The following is a 19,532-nucleotide window of genomic DNA, read 5'->3' on the forward strand; positions in this document are numbered from 1 at the left end:
TTTTGGTCTATTACTGAAACGTATTAAATGATTTACTATGTAGTTGATACAATAATTGATATGGCTTTACAGCACAAGAAGAATAAGGCAATCAGTTTGTGTAATTATTGAACACTTAAGTGTCATTGGCATAACGTCTTTTTGAAACACCCAATTTCCATACTGCGGGAAATTAGTGAGATTTTTTCTATAGAAAAACTCATAATCGACTTCCTGTCCAACCTGAGATTCGAACCCCAGAGCTCTTCTACGCTTCAAATAACCACAGGTAATGCGGGAAATGTCACCTGTACCCAGCAGTTGTTAAAAGTGTCGTATCACACGTTACAAGTTATATATCTACTTACAAAATCGCTGACCTCGTAGCTTCATGTAGAATGTAAAGTTTGGCCATTAGATAGCGACTACCGAACTGATTGGTGGGACTGAATGTTGTATGGTTTTAAGATATAAACTTATAGCGATTTAGTATTTCTTATAAATATTTGGCTATAACTCTCAAACTGTTAAACGCAGGCTTTCAACCGGAGCGAAGAAGTTTTTCGAAGGTTTTTTAGTTTTCATTAAATTTGATGGATTTGAGGGTCCACCGTGTGGGCTTCAGCTTTTTATTTCAGCGTTATAACGGTGATAATTATCTCTTATAATTAATAGAATAGGAACATTAACGCCAACACGCATTGCACCTCAAAATGTCTAAAGTTTCGGCGCAGGTGACACTGGACTAGAAAACATGTAACGCGATAATTTCTAAGTTATGATCCCTTATACATTTTGAAAAGTTAGTGATGAGTTGGTTTAAATATGAGCTCTTAAACACTTGCGTATTGCCACCGTATAAAAATTTACTTACTTTCCAAGAAAACACATCATGTTAAAATTGCTTTGTAAAAGCGTAAAAATATTATTATAACTCACACTAAAAGATCTAACGGTAAGTTGTTTTCTTAAAATAGACATTAGGATTAAACCGCTATAATCGTCTAACTTGAACCACATACAGAGTGAGCACGGTGGTGTTACTCGCGAATTTATTCACTCCAACATTGTTAGTTGTTGCGACATAAGCTTGTAACGTAACTATAGCGATGCGATGTATTTAGCTACGGCCAGTTTTATTTAAACCAGCCAACTGTGCAGGACTTTGTTTATAGTGGCCAAGTGTGTGCATAATATCTACACAGGTACACTCTATATTCCTTCACTCTCAAACTCCGGTGGGACGGGTAACGGACACGGCCAGTGAGAGATCAAGCACAGGAGCGACGGCTTTACATGCTCTCCATGGCAGACAATTTCAACTTTCTTACCCCAGGCAATTTGCTAAGCATTTCTTGTCATAAAATCTCAGGCTTATTTTTTTTGGTCCAACGAAATTCGAACACGAGATTTCTGCGCGGCAGTCACATCTGCTACTGATTGTGCCACAGAGGCAGTTATAAGCTTATTACACACCTGGTCATTTGACTCCAAACTAAGCAGAGCTTGTACTATGGTATACAAATAACTGATAAACATACTTATATACTACTAAGTACTGATATACAACCAAGCTCAGAACAAATACTTGTGCTCATCACACAAAAAATTGTCCCGGGTGGAATTCGAAGCACACGCGGCACTACGGCTTTAGCTGCTTAATATAGTAAATATCTTTCAGTATACGACATACCTAACACCCTGTTACGCATATACTGTGCATTTACGGAAATACACACCATATAAACAAACCTAGCACCATTATCTCTAACTGAACACCATAAACGGAATTGTGACATTCTTTCACGACTGTCCAAAGAAAGAAAGGTGAAAACTTATGTAATGTGGTATATTTAGTTAATAGGATAAGTATACAACAGCTGCACGGATTGGTCTCGCAGGTTCAGCTACGTTTACTAAGGTTTTGCAATGGATGGGTGACCATATTATACATATCGAATTCCTCCGTGTTTCGAAAGGCGTGTGTTATTTTCAAAGAACTTAGACATTTGTTACCAGAAGTGACAGACTGACAACCAATCATACCAAGGAGTACTGTGTTATAACCCAGGTTTCTGATTTGTGGACTTTAAAGACCAACTAACATACATAAATAAATATAACCCATTAATGTCCCACTGCTGGGCAAGGGTCTCCTCCCGTAATGAGGGAGGGGTTAGGCCTTGAGTCCACCACGCTGGCCAAGTGCGGGTTGGGGACTTTGCATGCCCTCAATAAATGTTTTAAACAAATTTTTTGGCATGCAAGGTTTCCTCACGATGTTTTCCTTCACCGTTAACTAACATACACTTTCAATTATATTTATGATATTATTAATTATTCTCGATTATTGATAACTCACTATCATATACCATATTAATTTATTAAAAGCTTTAATTTCTTTAACTAATGGCGTCCTATGGATTTTATGTATGTAATTATATTAGACCTTAATTTTCATAATTCGTTTCTTTCACTTTAACCCTGATCAGTTTCCCATACATTTCAGTACTGAACCCAATAGAATCCATTGGCCTAAAATTGTTCCATATGTGTATTTTAACAAGGTAGTGTAATATGTGACAGTTGGAACGCAATCTTTGGAGGCCATCGAACGACGTTCACCGACCATTGGAGTTTGATGGTACGCCGTTAGGTCTATACCGTCGGTAATTGGATGTAGTGATAGATTTAAACATTCATCTCCAAGAAAACGGATTATATTTAAGAGCGAATCGACTCTTAAGCGCGATTCACATGGAAAATTGGTGCGAGTCGGGACGGGCTTACGGCAGTATGTTCTGTTTATAAATACAAGTTAGAAGACCCGTCGCATTCACGTCCCAGCACGCATCCGCTTTCAGTGTGAATTGTGTTTAGGAAGACAAGCAATTCTTTAAAATTGGGATTACATTTTGAAGACTGTCTCTGTGCCTGTCGGTAGCGCATTCGACTGCTGACATGGCTTAACGACTGGTATCATCACGGACAACCACCTGAGCGACTCTTTACGTACCGTCCGAAGCACAGAGACGCTGTTCAAGTACCAGTATGCGTTCACCCATCCATAGAATGGTCATTCAGTGAATTTACCGCCCTGTTAATTTAAGGCCGTAAATTACTGGCGGTGCATTCACTTTCTATTTCATTGACTATGATAAGTGTCAGCATTTGACGTAAAATGATTTAATTTTGATTTTTAACCGCGCCAAGGGTTGCTTAACCCACAGATCGTTTACTGACTGCTGATCGCAACTGGCTATGAGCACTTCGCTATTACTTAAAAGAAAAACTCGTGTCATTTTTTAGAATGACAGGTTTCGTTACAAAGAAATAATGGAAACAACAAAAAGTAACGTTGTATTGCACTGACCAGTTAACCGTTTAACTTTTTACTAAGACTACATAATATACTTGTAAATTGAAAGTAATGAATAAAGTACTATACACTGAAAGTTACTACGCAACGCGGATTATAGCTATAATAAGATTTAGTGAACCCTTTATAGCAGATAGTATATCCAAATTATTCTTATAAGTACGGCAAAAATTGTTTCTACGATATCCGCTAAAGGCGCTGATCAAATTTTTATGCACCATTTTTCGATACCTAGCCGGTTGTCGATACTCGATAGTAGTAGAGAATGGGGTACTAGTTCATTTCCAAGGCGAAACCGCGACATTTATGAAATATGGATATAAGATTTTAAGTTTAAGACCAAAAATCTATCCAGTTTTTATAAAAATAGCAACCCCAGCTGATGATATAGGAGATAAAACCTTAAACGTAGCCTTATTATGTAGCAAAAAACAATACTAGGTCTCTAATATCTATTTACTAGATACATGGCTTCCATGTACGTTTTTAGCTCAGCCGTTTCTGCGTAATCGAGTAACAAACATACAAACTTTCACATTTATAACGCTGTAACCGTAGTTAACACCAAACGAACACAATACTAAGTGACATCCGAACTCGGTTAATTCGCTTAACTCGCGCTTGAAACGCTTAAATTACGCTTATTCCGCTTAAGTATAACTTACTGGCCTGTTAACGCCGCAATAAGACATATTTATAACTTAATCTTGTGTTTAAGTAGGGGACTGAGAGTAGCGGAGCGATTTAATGAAGAGCGGAAAATGATTTAGCGACACAAATAAAATAATGTCATCGTAGCTGATTTCTGCTACGGCGGCCGATTTAATTGAAACCAGCTAACCGTGTGGCACTTCGTTTATAGTGGCCAAGTGTGTGCATAATATACAGGTACACTCTCTATTCCCTCACTAGTACTCATAGTCCAGCGATACATATAACCGACACGACCAGTGAGAGGTCAGGTGCAGGACCAACAGCTCTACGTACCTAATTCCGGGCAAGTCGCTTTTACTTTAAAAACAATCTCAGGTATACATTTTTGCTTCGACCCGGTCGAAGCGGACATTTCAGCGTGGCAATCACACACATTACTAACCATGCCACATAGGCAGTCTGGGAATAAATGCCTCATAAACAACAGATGATCTAAGATTCTGTTGTAAATCGCTAAATCGCTCCCCGCTCCGCTCATCACAATATCCACAGCTATCCGGATTTGGCGCGGGCCCTTATTAGGGGCACATAAATTATAATTTATAATAATTAAACGCTATGCCGATAGAGTTATGTTTTTGTCAATATAAGGTAAAATTATGTGTTTTATCTTACACTGGTAACGTAATTGGCATTGTAAGGTACTTAGGTATAATTGACTAGGGCCTGGGATATGGCAATAGGCTCGCCCCCCTAGTATGAAGGACTAATATTATTAGTGGCGAAACGTGAGTGTAATTTATAATCTCTGCCTTCACTTTCGGTTATAAAAGGCGAAGTTATAAAAAGCTAACTATGCATGCATAGATAGTTAGCTTGCCTAATTGTAAATGCTAGTCACAGTACTTAAAAAATCATAATAAATAGATATTAATTATAATAAATAAATAATAATAAAAATATAAAGTAATAGATATTAATTATGGCCATATATTTTTTTAATGGCCATAATTTCTAGAATAGATACAATGAATGTGTGGAGTTTTTTTTTCTTGTTCGAGAATCACCTGCCGAGGCCAGTCTTCGGTTTTCAGCTTTTCATTGGTTTATGAGACACCCACTGTATATTAAAAGATCAATAGTACCTAATTTGCCCGACCAGGGAATCGAACCCCAAGGCTCCATGATCAGATGTCGGAGTAATAGCAAAGCACATTAAATGTATTACTAACTAAAACTTTATAACATCTCACACTAAGTACATTTCGTACAAACACCTGAATTTACAGCTAACACATACATGTATAACACCTGTATAAGTACTGTAGTATATGTGTGTGTGTGTGAGTGTGTGCGTGCATCGTCGCAAGCGCAAGCCCATCTGCCGCGCCCCTGATGTTACCGTTCTACAAATGAGATAGTGATGGGACACTATCGATACAATGAATGCAAAATTTTCGACTAACTTTGTTGTCTGGGCGACAGTGAATCCGATTTTTTTAGTCTGGATGAGTGGTTGTTTATACAACTGTCAATTGGGAGATCTCGAGTTCGATTTCTAGGTCGGGTAAAGACCGTAGGCCAGAGTTATGTAACGTGTCCAGTATTTGACAATTGGCTTTCTATTCGAGGTCCCAACATTGTAAGGAGCGAAAAACTGGTGTATTTACACTTTTGTGCACTGCGGGTATACCTAAGGCAAAGTTATACATTCAAAATCAAAATCAATCAAAATCAAATCATTTATTCATTTAGGTCAAATATTGACACTTATGATAGTCGTTACAATTACTGAATCTACCACTAGCTCGGAAAGGGGGTAGAGCCTTATGAGAAGAGCTAGCGAGAAACTCACGGCCACTCTTTTCAATCGCCAAAAAGTTTTACAATGTGGTTGATACAATAATTGATCATGCGAGGAGCTGCCAACAATCAGCGATATAGACTAAACGTCAATTAAGTTAAATGAACATAGCTAGGTTATTTATTAGTCTCTGATCATACCGTATGTTGGGAGCACCTACTAGCATGTGATAATAAGAATATGGGCAGCAAGTGAGCACACTGGTTGTGAACATTATAAAAGAAAAAAGTGACAGTTTTATGAATAACATCAAATTGTACGTAACATCACCTATTTGCATCATTAATTGCCCATATTTTACAATATTTAGACCTACTGCTACTGAGTTTATACAATTTATAGCAAAGTTCCCTAATTTCAAAGAATCCTAATCAAGCGAGCGACTAATCCCAAGAGCTATTGTCGTTTAGATACTCATCAATTCTGTAATAAGCTTTCCTAACGAGATGTTCCTTAACAGCAACTTTGAATTTTGGCAGGGGTAAATCCATGATGTGCTTTGGAAGCTTGTTGAAGAAACGAATGCCGAGACCTACAAACGAATTGTGCACCTTGTGTAAACGATGTTGGGGACCTACTAATTTGTGTCTGTTTCTAGTGTTGTAATTGTGTCTATCGCTATTTGTTGCGAAAGTCCCTAAATTTTGTTTTATATACAACAAGTTTGCAAGCACATACTGTGATGACACCGTCAGTATCCCTATCTGCCCAAAAAGCTCTCTCAAGGAGTCTCGCGCTCCTAAACTATAAATTGCACGGATAGCTCTTTTTTGAAGGACAAAAATAACATCTATATCAGCAGCCTTACCCCACAGTAATATACCGTAAGACATGACGCTGTGAAAATAACTAAAGTAAACCAGTCTTGCCGCATCCACACCAGCAAACTGTCTTACTTTTCTGATTGCGTACGCGGCGGAGCTGAGTCTCCCCGAGAGATGCGCTATTTGAGTGCCCCATTGGAGCTTGCTATCCAGACTGATACCTAAAAAAGTTGCCGAATCTACCAAATCGATAGTTTGCCCATTTACGACTATGTTAGTACCTAAATTCCTCGCGTTGGGCATAGTGAACCTAATGCACTTAGTTTTGTTAGAATTTAATAACAGATTATTACAAGTGAACCAGTTGTGGACCTGTTCAAGAATACTATTGATATCAATAAAACAAGACTTCGAACGATCTACTTTAAAAATGAGTGAAGTGTCATCTGCAAATAATATAATATCACATAAGTCCTGCACCTGAAAGGGGAGATCGTTTATATATACGAGAAAAAGAAACGGACCGAGTATCGAACCCTGAGGCACGCCGAGAGAAACAGCTGAACCTGAAGACTTTACACCATTGATATCTACTCGTTGAATCCTATTACTCAAATATGACGCAAGTAAATCGAGCGCTGTATCCCTAATTCCGTAGTGGTTTAGTTTCCTAAGGAGCGTATTATGTTGGACACAGTCAAATGCTTTGGAGAGATCGCAGAACACCCCAATGGCGTCCTGGGATGTCTCCCAAGCATCATAGATATGCTTGACGAGCGAAATACCTGCATCGATTGTTGACCTACCCTTTGTGAAACCATACTGTTTACCATGAAATAGCTGATTCGAGTTAAAGTGACTTTCGAGCTGCTCTAATATGACCTTTTCGAAGATTTTGCTAACCGCAGGCAAGATGGAAATGGGCCTGAAATTGCTGGGCTCACTCTTAGATCCCTTCTTAAAGAGTGGTACTACTTTACTGTGTTTCATTAAGTCCGGAAACACACCAGCATCTACGCACCTATTAAATATTAAAGCCAAATGGGGGGCTATTTCCAGGATGATACTTTCTACTAATTTAACAGAGATGCCCCAGAGGTCAGGTGTTTTTTTGGAGTTGAGCGACCTAAAAGCCTTAACTACATCATTAGAGTTGATATGTTTGAAGAAAAAAACACTACCACACTCTTCTACACTATTTCGAAGTAAACATTCTGCCTTGGCAGGACAGGAATTCAAGGAGCTAGTTTTGTGATGAAATGTCATGAAAAATGCCTTAGTGATAATTATGTTATATTTTAATTTCAACCTAGTTTTGTACACCATCCGTGATAAATTGCGTTCGCGTGGCCATTTGCATGAACATAATGATTCAATATCAACTTTGATGCATAACATTCATTGTTTTCTTCATAAATACTCGTGCCAATGGATTGCGTAGCACTTAGAGCTAGTTTTTGTACATTCTTACCTGACATTTGTACCATTGTTTGTACCAACTATCATAAATATCTTGAAGACATTACAATCAAATCTAGTCTTAATCTAGACCACCTTTTAATATCTATACTAATATTATAAAGCTGAAGAGTTTATTTGTTTGAACGCGCTAATCTCAGGAACTACTGGTGCGATTTGAATTCAGTGTTAGATAGCCCATTTATTGAGGCTATATCGTCACGCTACGACCAAAATAGGAGCAGAGTAATTTTAAAAAATGTTACAAAAACGGGGAAAATTATGACCCATTCTCTCTTATGTGACGCAAGCGAAGTTGCGGTGGTCAGCTAGTTGGTAATATAAATGGTGATCCCTTGTAATATAGGTCGAGTCTGTTGACATGCACATGGCATGCTATTAGACTTAACACTAATCAGTTACCTAGCATCAGGCATGCTTATCAGACTTAACACTAATAATCAGTAATGATTGAGAAAATTATATATACCATCACGCCAGTTATGCCCAAGAGGGTAGGCAGAGGTGTATGCCTTCGCCACCGTTTCGAAATTAACGATGTTATTTCTACCACGCTGGCCAAGTGGGGACTTTGCATGCCGTCAAGAAAAGGGTTAAACAATTATAAAACTTAAGAATACATCCTAACATATTAGGTCGGGGAAAAAGTCTTTTCGCATTATAGTATTCTAATAAAATATTTTTGGCTTCAAGAATCACAAATGAGTACACGGTTCATTAGGTTTCTTTCAGTGAACTCGTGAGGTACCCAAATATCGAGCTTTTTTGTGTAGAGAAAAGATTTTATTACAAGTTCATACATACTATAATGTGAAAAGACTTTTTCCCGACCTAATACATTAAAGAGTCCAATAGCTGTACTTGCGAGTATTTCAGACATGCAAAGTTATTTAGCACGTGCTATAAAGCTCATTAGACTTCAAGTATATTTGGCACACGCTAAAGATTGCCAAGTTCGTGATAGTCTTTAATCTAGATATCCGTCAGTTATCGTGCCGCGATAACTTTTGTCTGATAATTGATTGATTGTAAAGTTTTAGGGTTCCGTACCCAAAGGGTAAAACGGGAGTTGGGACCCTATTACTAAGCCTCCGCTGTCTGTCTGTCTCCAGGCTGTATCTCATAAACCGTGATAGCTAGAAAGCTGTAATTTTCACAAATCAAGTATTTCCATTGCCGCTATAACAACAAATACAAGAAGATAAACGTGTTTTTTTTTCGTATTTTCTTGTTCAATATTAAAAACGATAACAGGTAGCCGCTTCAAATTTTCACAAAATATTTACTTGTACATTTTTCAAAATAAATCTATACTAATATTATTTTGCTCTTTATTTATAATTATTCTTAACTATTACATTTTTAAATCTATACTAATATTATAAAGCTGAAGAGTTTGTTTGTTTGTATGTTTGTTTGTTTGTATGTTTGTTTGTTTGTTTGTTTGTTTGTTAGTTTGAACGCGCTAATCTCAGGAACTACTGGTCCGATTTCAAAAATTCTTTCAGTGTTAGATAGACCATTTATCGAGGAAGGCTTTAGGCTATATATCATCACGCTACGCCAATAGGAGCAGAGTACCATTGAAAAATGTTACAAAAACAGGGAAAAAATTGACCCATTCTCTCTTATGTGACGCAAGCGAAGTTGCGCGGGTCATATCTAATATAATTTTTATTAAGCTGAAGAGTTTGTTTGATTGTTTGTTTGTTTGTTTGTTTGAACGCGCTAATCTCAGGAACTTCTGGCGCGAATTGACAAATTATTTTACTGTTGGATAGCCTATTTATTGAGGAAGGCTATAGGCTATATAACATCACGCTACAACCAACAAGAGCAGAGTACCAGTAAAAAATGTTACAAAAACGGGGGAAAATATGACCCATTCTCTCTTTTGTGACGCAAGCGAAGTTGCGCTGGTCAGCTAGTAGATAGAACGGAACACTTCGTGCGCGAGTCCGACTCGCACTTGGCCGGTTTTTTATTCATACCGTACAAGTGAATAGCGAGCACTTGAATACAATGGTTTTCTTTTGGTGTAAAATTATAAATTATTCCATTAATGTTTTTCTTCAAGTTAAAATTAACTTGGAAATATTATGGTTTTAAAGACTAATTGTTAATGTCGCGTGTTTGTCTTGTTTTAGTGGTAATCTTTGTTTTATCTATAGTCGTAGCCCATTTATGGTGTTATAAAATGGTGGACGAATAATATTTTCTTTGAATTATTCATATTTGAAGTAAATCCTTTTATGTTTTAACTGGGAGTAATTAAATAACTGTTAAGTATACCATATTTGTTAAAAGCTATTTGATAACTTAAAAAAGATAGCTACGAATAGTAGAACGGGTAGTTAGAATTTTGTTAAGAACATTTTGAAAACTAGAATTATAAGACGTAATTAAAAGGAATTAGGAAATAAAGCTAAGTTTGTAAATTTCAACTAGTAGCTTAACGTAGAAAATGCTATACGAGAAATCATTATTTCGTTTTATATGACAACTTTTGCAGCGAAAAATAAACTGGCTCATTAATTGCCAAAAGTCCAGGTTATCGCTTTCTGAAATTCTCTTTCATGGTCTACCAGACCATTCAGCCACCGGTCGTTTTATTACGTTATAGCTGACCCGCGCAACTTCGTTTACGTCACATAAAAGAGAACGGGTCACAATTTTCCCCGTTTTTGTAACATTTTTTGTTAGTACTCTGCTCCTATTGGTCGTAGCGTGATGATATATAGCCTTCCTCGATAAATGGGCTATCTAACACTGAAAGAATTTTTCAAAGCGGACCAGTAGTTCTCGAGATTGGCGCGTTCAAACAAACAAACAAACAAACTCTTCAGCTTTATAATATTAGTATAGATTACATTATTGCAATCTGTCCTTTATTCCGTAAAATATATCTTTTTTCGTGCTGTTAGAATAAAAATGCCATAAAAAAGATGTACACATAGAAAACATGGCTCATATCGACATAATCCCATCACTATAACATAGGTGCAGTGCCACGTCCTACTTAAAAGACAAGCCGCGCCTTCGAGCGCATCTCGCATTTACATTGATGTATGGCAAATAAACCGCTTTGGGGAGAAAGGATCGCTCGCGAATTAGCCACAGTTCAGGGTAAATAAGTTGATAAAAATAACTACTTCATAATATTAATATTACTTACTAATATTGAAGGAAAACATCGTGATGAAACCTTGCATGCCTAAAAGTTTTTTATAACAGTTCTTAAAGGAATGCAAAGTCCCCAACCCGCACTTGGCCAGCGTGGTAGACTCAAGTCCTAACCCTGGATACCCTTGGCTAGCATGGTGGACCCAATGCATAACCCAGAAGACCCTTGCCTAGCAATAGGATAGTAACGGGTAAAAAAAATTTTATTTGCTTTGTTTTAGAATAGTAGGCAAAAACAGCCGCGCGGATCGATCCCTGAGCTACGCTTATCGAGGTTGGTCTGTGGATGGGTGACCATCTTATATACATCGAGTTCCTCCGTGTTTCGAAAGGCACCCTAAACTGTGGGTCTCGGCTGTCATTTTTGAAGATCTTTGACAGTTGTAAACAGTACTCAGAAGCTTGAAAGTCTGACAACCAATCCTACCGAAGGGTATCGTGTTATAACTCAGGTAACTGGGTTGTAAAATTCAGCAGCATCTGGTGAGACTGGAAGCCGACTCCAACATAGTTTGAAAGAAAGGCTAAGAATGGTAGGATTTTGTATTATAAGCTGCTTAAGAATATTTCAAAGGACGACCTCTGCATTATTATTGAAATGTACTTTAATAAAACCAACAACTTGTATATATTAATTTGTTAATTAAAAGCAATGAGATGTAACTAAAATTCTTTAGCGTGCAAATCGTTTCATTCCATTTGCATTAAAATTAAATACCTACTTTTAAAATTATCTTAATATTGGTTATTTAAAAAAAATCATAATTTGAAGAAGACCTTTAAAGGTATGAAGGTCAATGGGTGTATTAAAATAAAAGGTGTGTTTTTGTTTTTCAGAGATACGTACAACAAAATTTTGTAAAAAATAGTCTAATGTACCCAGTACCGCGATTCCCTACCACTATCGACTACCGACAACCGGCTAGCTATCGAGTTGTACGACAATCGGTTCAGCGTTCAAACTCTCGATACTCGAAAGTACCGTGTACAGAATCGCGCTACAGCTGACGTTGTTTTGCAAAGGAGCCTAGTTTTACCCTGGCAATGTATATTTGTTAATATGCCCAATTTATGGCAATGGGATAGCCCCCTATTACATGGGACTAACATTGTTAACAGCGAAACGTATACCTTTGGGTATATTATCCTAACAGTACTATAAATGCGAAAGTGAGTGAATATTGATTGATGTATGTATGTTTGTTACTCTTTCAAGAAAAAGAAACAGAACAGATTTTAATTAAATTCGGTTCACTGATCCTGTATTAACACGCCGAATACTTTTTCGGGAAATCTTTTCACGCGACTCAATCGCGGGCAGAAACTTATGTAAAACTAGCTGACTCGCACTGCTTCGCTTGCGTCGTTTTAGAAACATTTTTTACTGGTGCTCTGCTCCTATTGGTTGTAGCGTGATGTTATATAGCCTATAGTCTTCCTCAATAAATGGGCTATCCAACAGTGATAATAATTTTTCAATTCGCACCAGTAGTTCCTGAGATCAAACAAACAAAGTTTTCAGCTTTATAATATTAGTATAGATTAGTATTAAAAGTCGGTCCCGGCTGTTGTCTACTAAGATAACAGTCGTTAAGCCATGTCAAAGGCCTCTCGGGCGGCTTGAACAACTTTGACACTAGGTTGACCACTAACCATACGACAAACAACAACAGTATAGATTAACAAATTTTAGATAGTTCCTTTGCTTCCAAAGTCAGCTCCACACATTTATGGAACAGTATACAAGCACCAAGTCTGGCAACAGGTTTTAGCCCTACTCCCTTTCACTGCGTAATTAACAAGTGCCGAGGAAAGGGTTATACAACGCCATGTAAATGTGGTTCACTTTCAACATTATGTGCGCTGGTATCATTGTCGGAAGTTTTCGGCTACCTGTCTTGAAAACTATTAATAATCCTACTAATATTATAAATAAGGAAGTTTGTAAGGACGGGAGGATGTTTGTTATTCTCACGAAAAAACTACTTAACGGATTTTCAAGCTTATTACCTGGATTAACACAGAATACTTTTTATGCCATCAAAAACATTCCTGTAAAAAACCCCAAGTCTCGCAGCTCAGTCTCTGCCGTAAAATGTTGTGAGATCTATGTAATACCAAGTCGATTATTCTATTTAGTCTCTACTTAAAGGACTTTATGTCTTAAGTTATTACATAAGTTATTATCATGCCAATATTAGAAATATTTTACGTTTATAACAAATGTTAGTGAGACGGATAACAGACACGACTAGTGAGAGATCAGCCACATACTCTTCGAGGAACGGAACTCTACGACCTCAACTTCCTAACTCAGGGCAATCTTTGAGTAATTCTAACCACGAAATTTCAGAAGTATTTTTTGCTCGACCCAGGATTCAAACCCCAGACCTCTTGCGGTGAGCGGAGAGGTAAACCTCAGGACTAATGGCTTTACTTTAATCTCTACAATTAATTTGACTAGTCTATTAAAACGATAGTAAATCACAGTCCCTTTTAATTGCCTCTCATTAATGCACCATATACTAAAGGGAAAGGTTTACTTACATAACTTAGTTAAATGTAAATTGTCTTGCTTTCAAAATGTTGAATATCAATATGGTTATTCCGGGTACGATTCTCGACTCAGGCAATATATAAATCAATATGTGGTTCGAATCCCACCCGGGACAAATCTTTGTGTGATGAGCACGAGTATTTGTTGCCTGAGCCTGTATGTTTATGTATCTATATAAGTATGTATTTAGAAATATATAAGTATGTTTATCAGTTATTTGGTTACCATAGTACAAGCTCTGCTTAGTTTGGAATCAAATGACCGTGTGTGAGTTGTCCCACGTTATTTATTTATTTTATTCTTTTTTGTTGATTATAGTAAGGGCTTAGTTCTTAAAAGTATGCTAAGTCCACAACACGCACTTGGGCAGTAGTGGACTCAAGGCCTAATCCCTCCCTCATTACGGGAGGTGAGGTTTGCCCTTTAAATAAATCGGTTATTTACGAAATGGAATAAGTGATACCAAAAGGAATAAGTCAAGCAAATTTAAATAAGCATATCTATTTCCAAAATAGACAAACAGCAAAAAAAAAATGCATGGCTATTCCTCTATAGATTACAACTATCTTTATAAATAAAAATATAATATACCAACCAAAAGTTTTTTTTTCAATAAACATATTATTTTACTTCCTGTAAAATTAGGTGTGCTTGACTTATTCCCTTTGGTAAATAACCGATTCAAATATACAAATATAAAAAATAATAGCATTTTTCGAGGTACAGGCCGCTAGTACAAACATAATGTAAGTGATAAAATTGAAAGAGGCGCTAATATATTCCGATAGTATCGTGAATTCCGGGATCACATCCGCGACCACTGCTGACCTCGCCACTGATTGAACCGTGATTGTATCTTGTAATGTCACATCTATACTAATATTATAAAGTCTATACTAATATTATAAAGCTGAAGAGTTTGTTTGTTTGAACGCGCTAATCTCAGGAACTACTGGTGCGATTTGAAAAAATCTTTCAGTGTTAGATAGTACATCTATCGAGGAAGGTTAAAGGCTATAATATATCATCACGCTACTACTAATAAGAGTAGAGTACCAGTGAAAAATGTTACAAAAACGGGGAAAATTGTTACCCATTCTCTCTTATGGGACGCAAGCGAAGTTGCGCGGGTAGTAAATAATAAACAGAGATAGTTGAAATCTCAAAGTCAGATATAAGCTTTTTTTTAACATCGTTGATATTAACGTTTAAATTTTATTATATATTTATCAAACTATACACGAGCGGAGCCGTACGTTCAATATAACTTGTCACATCCCTACAAATCGAAGTTTCCTTTCTAAATTATATAAATAAACATATATGTAATTAGTAAATAAATGAAACCTATTTATGCTGTATAAACGGTCCATTATAGAACATCCGTGTCGTCCTGTCGGCCTCGCGGACGCACGACAAAGAAATACAGGATGTTACATTTTCTAAATTTAACATAACTATTGATATCTCTGAAATTATAGTAGTTATAGAGAAACTGCTAGAATGCATATATAGTATGTTGTCATTGTAATTTTTCAAACGTAACATTAATATCGAAATATCAGTAATTATAGTAGTTATGGAGAAACTGCCTAAGAATTTCAAATAGAAAAAACGTTATTTTTATCTATAAAAAAATATAGATCCACGTTTAAGTAATAATGAAACTTATATTTAAAAAATGCTGCCGAGTAGTGTACGTCCGTGGCTTTTCGGTAGACCACGATATAACTATAGGATCAATATACAGGCTGTTTTCTTTTAAAATAATAGAATTTCAAGAAGCGTTATTATACACAAAACGTATTCGCGGCTTTTACAAAAAAAAAAAAACAATTTTACCGATACATTGATTCCTAAGGAAGGTTTTAGTATATAATCTGTTAAGGCTATAAGCTCGGGCGAAGGCGAGGCGCTAGTTTAGTCATATTAACTCACCAGCAGTTCTCCCTCGTCTCCTGGGCGTGGGTGAACGTCGCTTGAGGCTCAAGTCCACCGGCTCCAACTGTATCGGTGGTCCACAAGCCTGTAACAAGCAATATATTTTCAAGAACTGTATCAATTAAGGTTTAAACTAGACATGTATAAGAAGTCTAGATCAGATAGTATACCTAAAGTGGTTTTGAGTCCACCACACTGGCCAATAGCGGGTTGGAGACTCAGTAGCAGACCTCCTGAATTTGATATATTTTTAAGCCGTTTCGCTTCTGTACTGCTTTTTTTTTCTTTCCACAATAATCTTTCTCGTGTCGAATTGTTCTAGTATTTGTAGGCGCGTCAACCTTTTTGTTGGTTTTAAATGCTGGCTAGTGACCGTTGACATAAGACATAACACCGAGCGCTGGGGAGGCGGCCATAATTGGAGAATTGGGTTGTCATGGTGGCGCACGCACCCACGTGTTGTGGTGGAATGTTAATCGAGTTAGATCATTACTATCCTTTATAATTCTGAATGTTGGACATTAATTAGTAATTTAGTTAACGAGTGATAATGATATTATGGACTATCTTGTGACTTAACAAGCCCTGGTCTCTTCGCCCTATTACCCACGTCAAAATGACAGACGAATCCCAATACGATGGCGTTTCTCCTACTCTAATGCCTTTATATTCATTACACTTAGCATTCATTTTTATTTATATAGTTTAAAACATTACTGTCTCACTGTTGAACAAGAGTTCCTTCACAGAATGAAAAGGGGAGTCCACCACTTGACCAAAAATGGGTTGTCTGGGTTGTCGCATCTTTTGAAAACCTAATTTTTATTTAAAATTGGTCCCTGATTTTGGAATTACAAGAAGTAAGGGTACAAAAAGACGGCAATAGCCAAAGTGTTAACGGCTTACAGGTTCATATCTTGACCCCCATAGATAACTTTAAATAAGTAGTCAAGGATTTCAAAATCTAGGTAAAAAATACACACTACTCAAAAAAACCGTACAGTCCCGATTCATCCAAAAATTAATCTGACAATAGCAACAAAATTGGTATATTGCCTAATACTGTTCATCCACAAAAAAAACATCAACATTATGCAACATTGACAATGTTGTATTAAACGCGCTGCGCACGATACATTACCGATTCAACAAGGCGTCATATCTGACAGGTCAGTGATTAACCGTCGAATTATACAACACATCAGGAATATACATACACACAGTTATTAGTTTAAAATGCATTGAGCAATTATGTTGGTTAATGTGCAAAATTGATTTTTGTTTGATGAGCGGCAGGGATGTCTTTGTTGTTTTTTGTATAAACATTAAACTAGTAAAAGATAGATAGATAGATAGTATGGAGGAGTAGATAATTCAACACTAAACAATACGATTCTATGAAAAAGGAACTTCGTACAAAATTTTATAAATTTTCTAGTTGCTGTGTTTAAATAAAATTTGAATCTTCTTATCTTTTTATGATTCGCGAAAGCACGAAATCAATTAAAACACATATTAGTTATCGAGCATCGAAATTGTATCGAAACTACTGATTAACGAAACACAGTAGGCCTACGGGTCTCTTCAAAGTACAAAGTAGTTTAAATACAATATTAATAAGTAGATATGTAAGAAGATAACCACACATCAGCATTCAACAAAATGGGTGCCTTCGTGCAAAAGGACGTCGCTATCAAAACAGAACTGAAAATCGCTGCCGGTATGACTAAGATGCTTTTAATAGCAATTGGACAGGCCCTTGCTTAACAGTGGGTAAATAAAGAAAAAAGTACCTAAAGTTTATAATAGTCTCAAATCCAAACCTCCGTTAAGAAAGGCAATCAGAAGGCTTCCCAAACCGCAACCTTTAACAAATTCAGTGATATTCTACAACAAGGTCATTTTATACATCCGTCTGTTCAAACAATCTAATAATACAACTATAGGTCATATTATACTTTGAAAATAGATGACCGATGATCGTCAGTAAGGTCCAAAAGACTAGAGCACTGGCCCGTCTTCATCCGGGTATAGAACAATTATTTCATCCCGCTGATCCCATTCCCGTGAGAATTTTGATAAGACAGGTGATTATAAAGTCTCGAGATCCCGGGTCGGGCAAAGTGTTATTGGGCTTTTATACTTTGTAGTAGCATGGTCTCAATATCCGGTATATGACAATAGACTCGCCCCCTATTACATGGGACTACCCTTATAAATGACTAGCTAACCCGCGCAACTTCGCTTGCGTCACATAATTTTTTTACTGGTACTCTGCTCCTTTTGGTCGTAGCGTGATGATATATAGCCTATAGCCTTCCTCGATATATGGGCTATCTAACACTGAAATATAAAATCGGATCAGTAGTTCCTGAGATTAGCGCGTTCAAACAAACAAACAAACAAACTCTTCAGCTTTATAATATTAGTATAGATGAAATGCTGATGTATTTCATACACCTCTGCTTCACCCTCGAGTATAACAGCTTTGAAGTTATACGTACAAACATATGTGCAAAACATACGTGAAACCCTTGAGCAGTAGTTGCCGAACGGCAACAAACTTCCATACATTGGTATTAACATAATGTAAAAATGTACGGAAAACAATAAAATTGAAGTTAATATGTTGATGCGTGTCTAAGGTTGGCAGATACCCGGAACATTATGTCTTACTTTTGTATGTCCTTTACTTTAATGAGAACCTATTTTACCCGGATTCCAAAGATTTATTTTGTTCGTTTCATTTGCTAAAGTTGACGAATTAGGAACCCCGAGGGCGGTCTATGTTTGTTTATCTATAAAAAAAATCTACTTGAAACGAGCCGGGCCATAAAAAATGGCCCGGCTCGTTTCAAGTGAAAGTTTATGAGGTCAGACTTCAAAGAAAACTCCTACTATGCAAAAATGTCACATTACAAACACCACAAAACCAACATGACTATTCATCAATGTATTCAAAGATATCTCAAAAACTCTCTTCACATCAGGATTTAAATTTATATGGGTCCACACGGGAAGCATCACCTTCCAAGTAAAAAAAAAGTCCACATTTATTGTAATGATTGAACAGATAAAAAAAAGGACGAATTGAGAACCACCTCCTTTACTAAAGTAGGTCCTTCTTCTTCTTGTCGTATGGTTAGTGGTCAACCTAGTGTCAAAGTTGTTCAAGTCGCCCAAAGGCCTTTGACGTGGCTTAACGACTGCTATCTTAATTGACAACAACCGGGACCGACTTTTTACGTGCCCTCCGAAGCACGGAGACGCCCTGTTCAAATACCACTATGCGGTCACCCATCTATGGAATAGACCGCGCCAAGGTTTGCTTAACCCACAGATCGTTTACCGACCGGTGAGCGCAACTGGCTACGGGCGCCTCAAAGTAGGTAAAAAATAAAAAAAATAGTCATTATTCCTATTATCCGGGAAATTCCCAAGTTTGTATATGGCAGCCCTGCTGGCCCTAACGTGTGAACCCAATGATTGGAATAAACGTTTCCAATGTTTTTCTAATCGTTATCGGATACACCGGTAAGTTACGATATTCATGAAAGAAATAACTGGATGTATTCGAACAATTCCTCATTGTAAAGCAATAGCTAATTATAATCCACTACCTTTTACCCGCGACTTTGTCTGCGCAAAAAGGGAACGAACGCAGCAGAAATGGTGAATGATTATAAAGCTGAAGAGTTTGTTTGTTTGTTTGTTTGTTTGTTTGAACGCGCT

At 37.0% G+C, this 19,532-nt stretch overlaps 1 protein-coding gene across 1 annotated transcript in view; it reads right to left on the bottom strand.

Moving 5' to 3' along the window:
- Positions 1–19,532, bottom strand: part of LOC142984815 (uncharacterized) — a 57,317-nt gene that overhangs the window by 16,089 nt on the left and 21,696 nt on the right. The window contains exon 5 of the mRNA XM_076132650.1: positions 15,798–15,885. Coding sequence (XP_075988765.1) covers positions 15,798–15,885 — 88 coding nt within the window. The remainder of the gene's footprint in view (positions 1–15,797; positions 15,886–19,532) is intronic.

The sequence above is a fragment of the Anticarsia gemmatalis genome, chromosome 28 (assembly GCF_050436995.1).
Source record: "Anticarsia gemmatalis isolate Benzon Research Colony breed Stoneville strain chromosome 28, ilAntGemm2 primary, whole genome shotgun sequence".
Lineage (NCBI taxonomy): Eukaryota > Metazoa > Arthropoda > Insecta > Lepidoptera > Erebidae > Anticarsia > Anticarsia gemmatalis.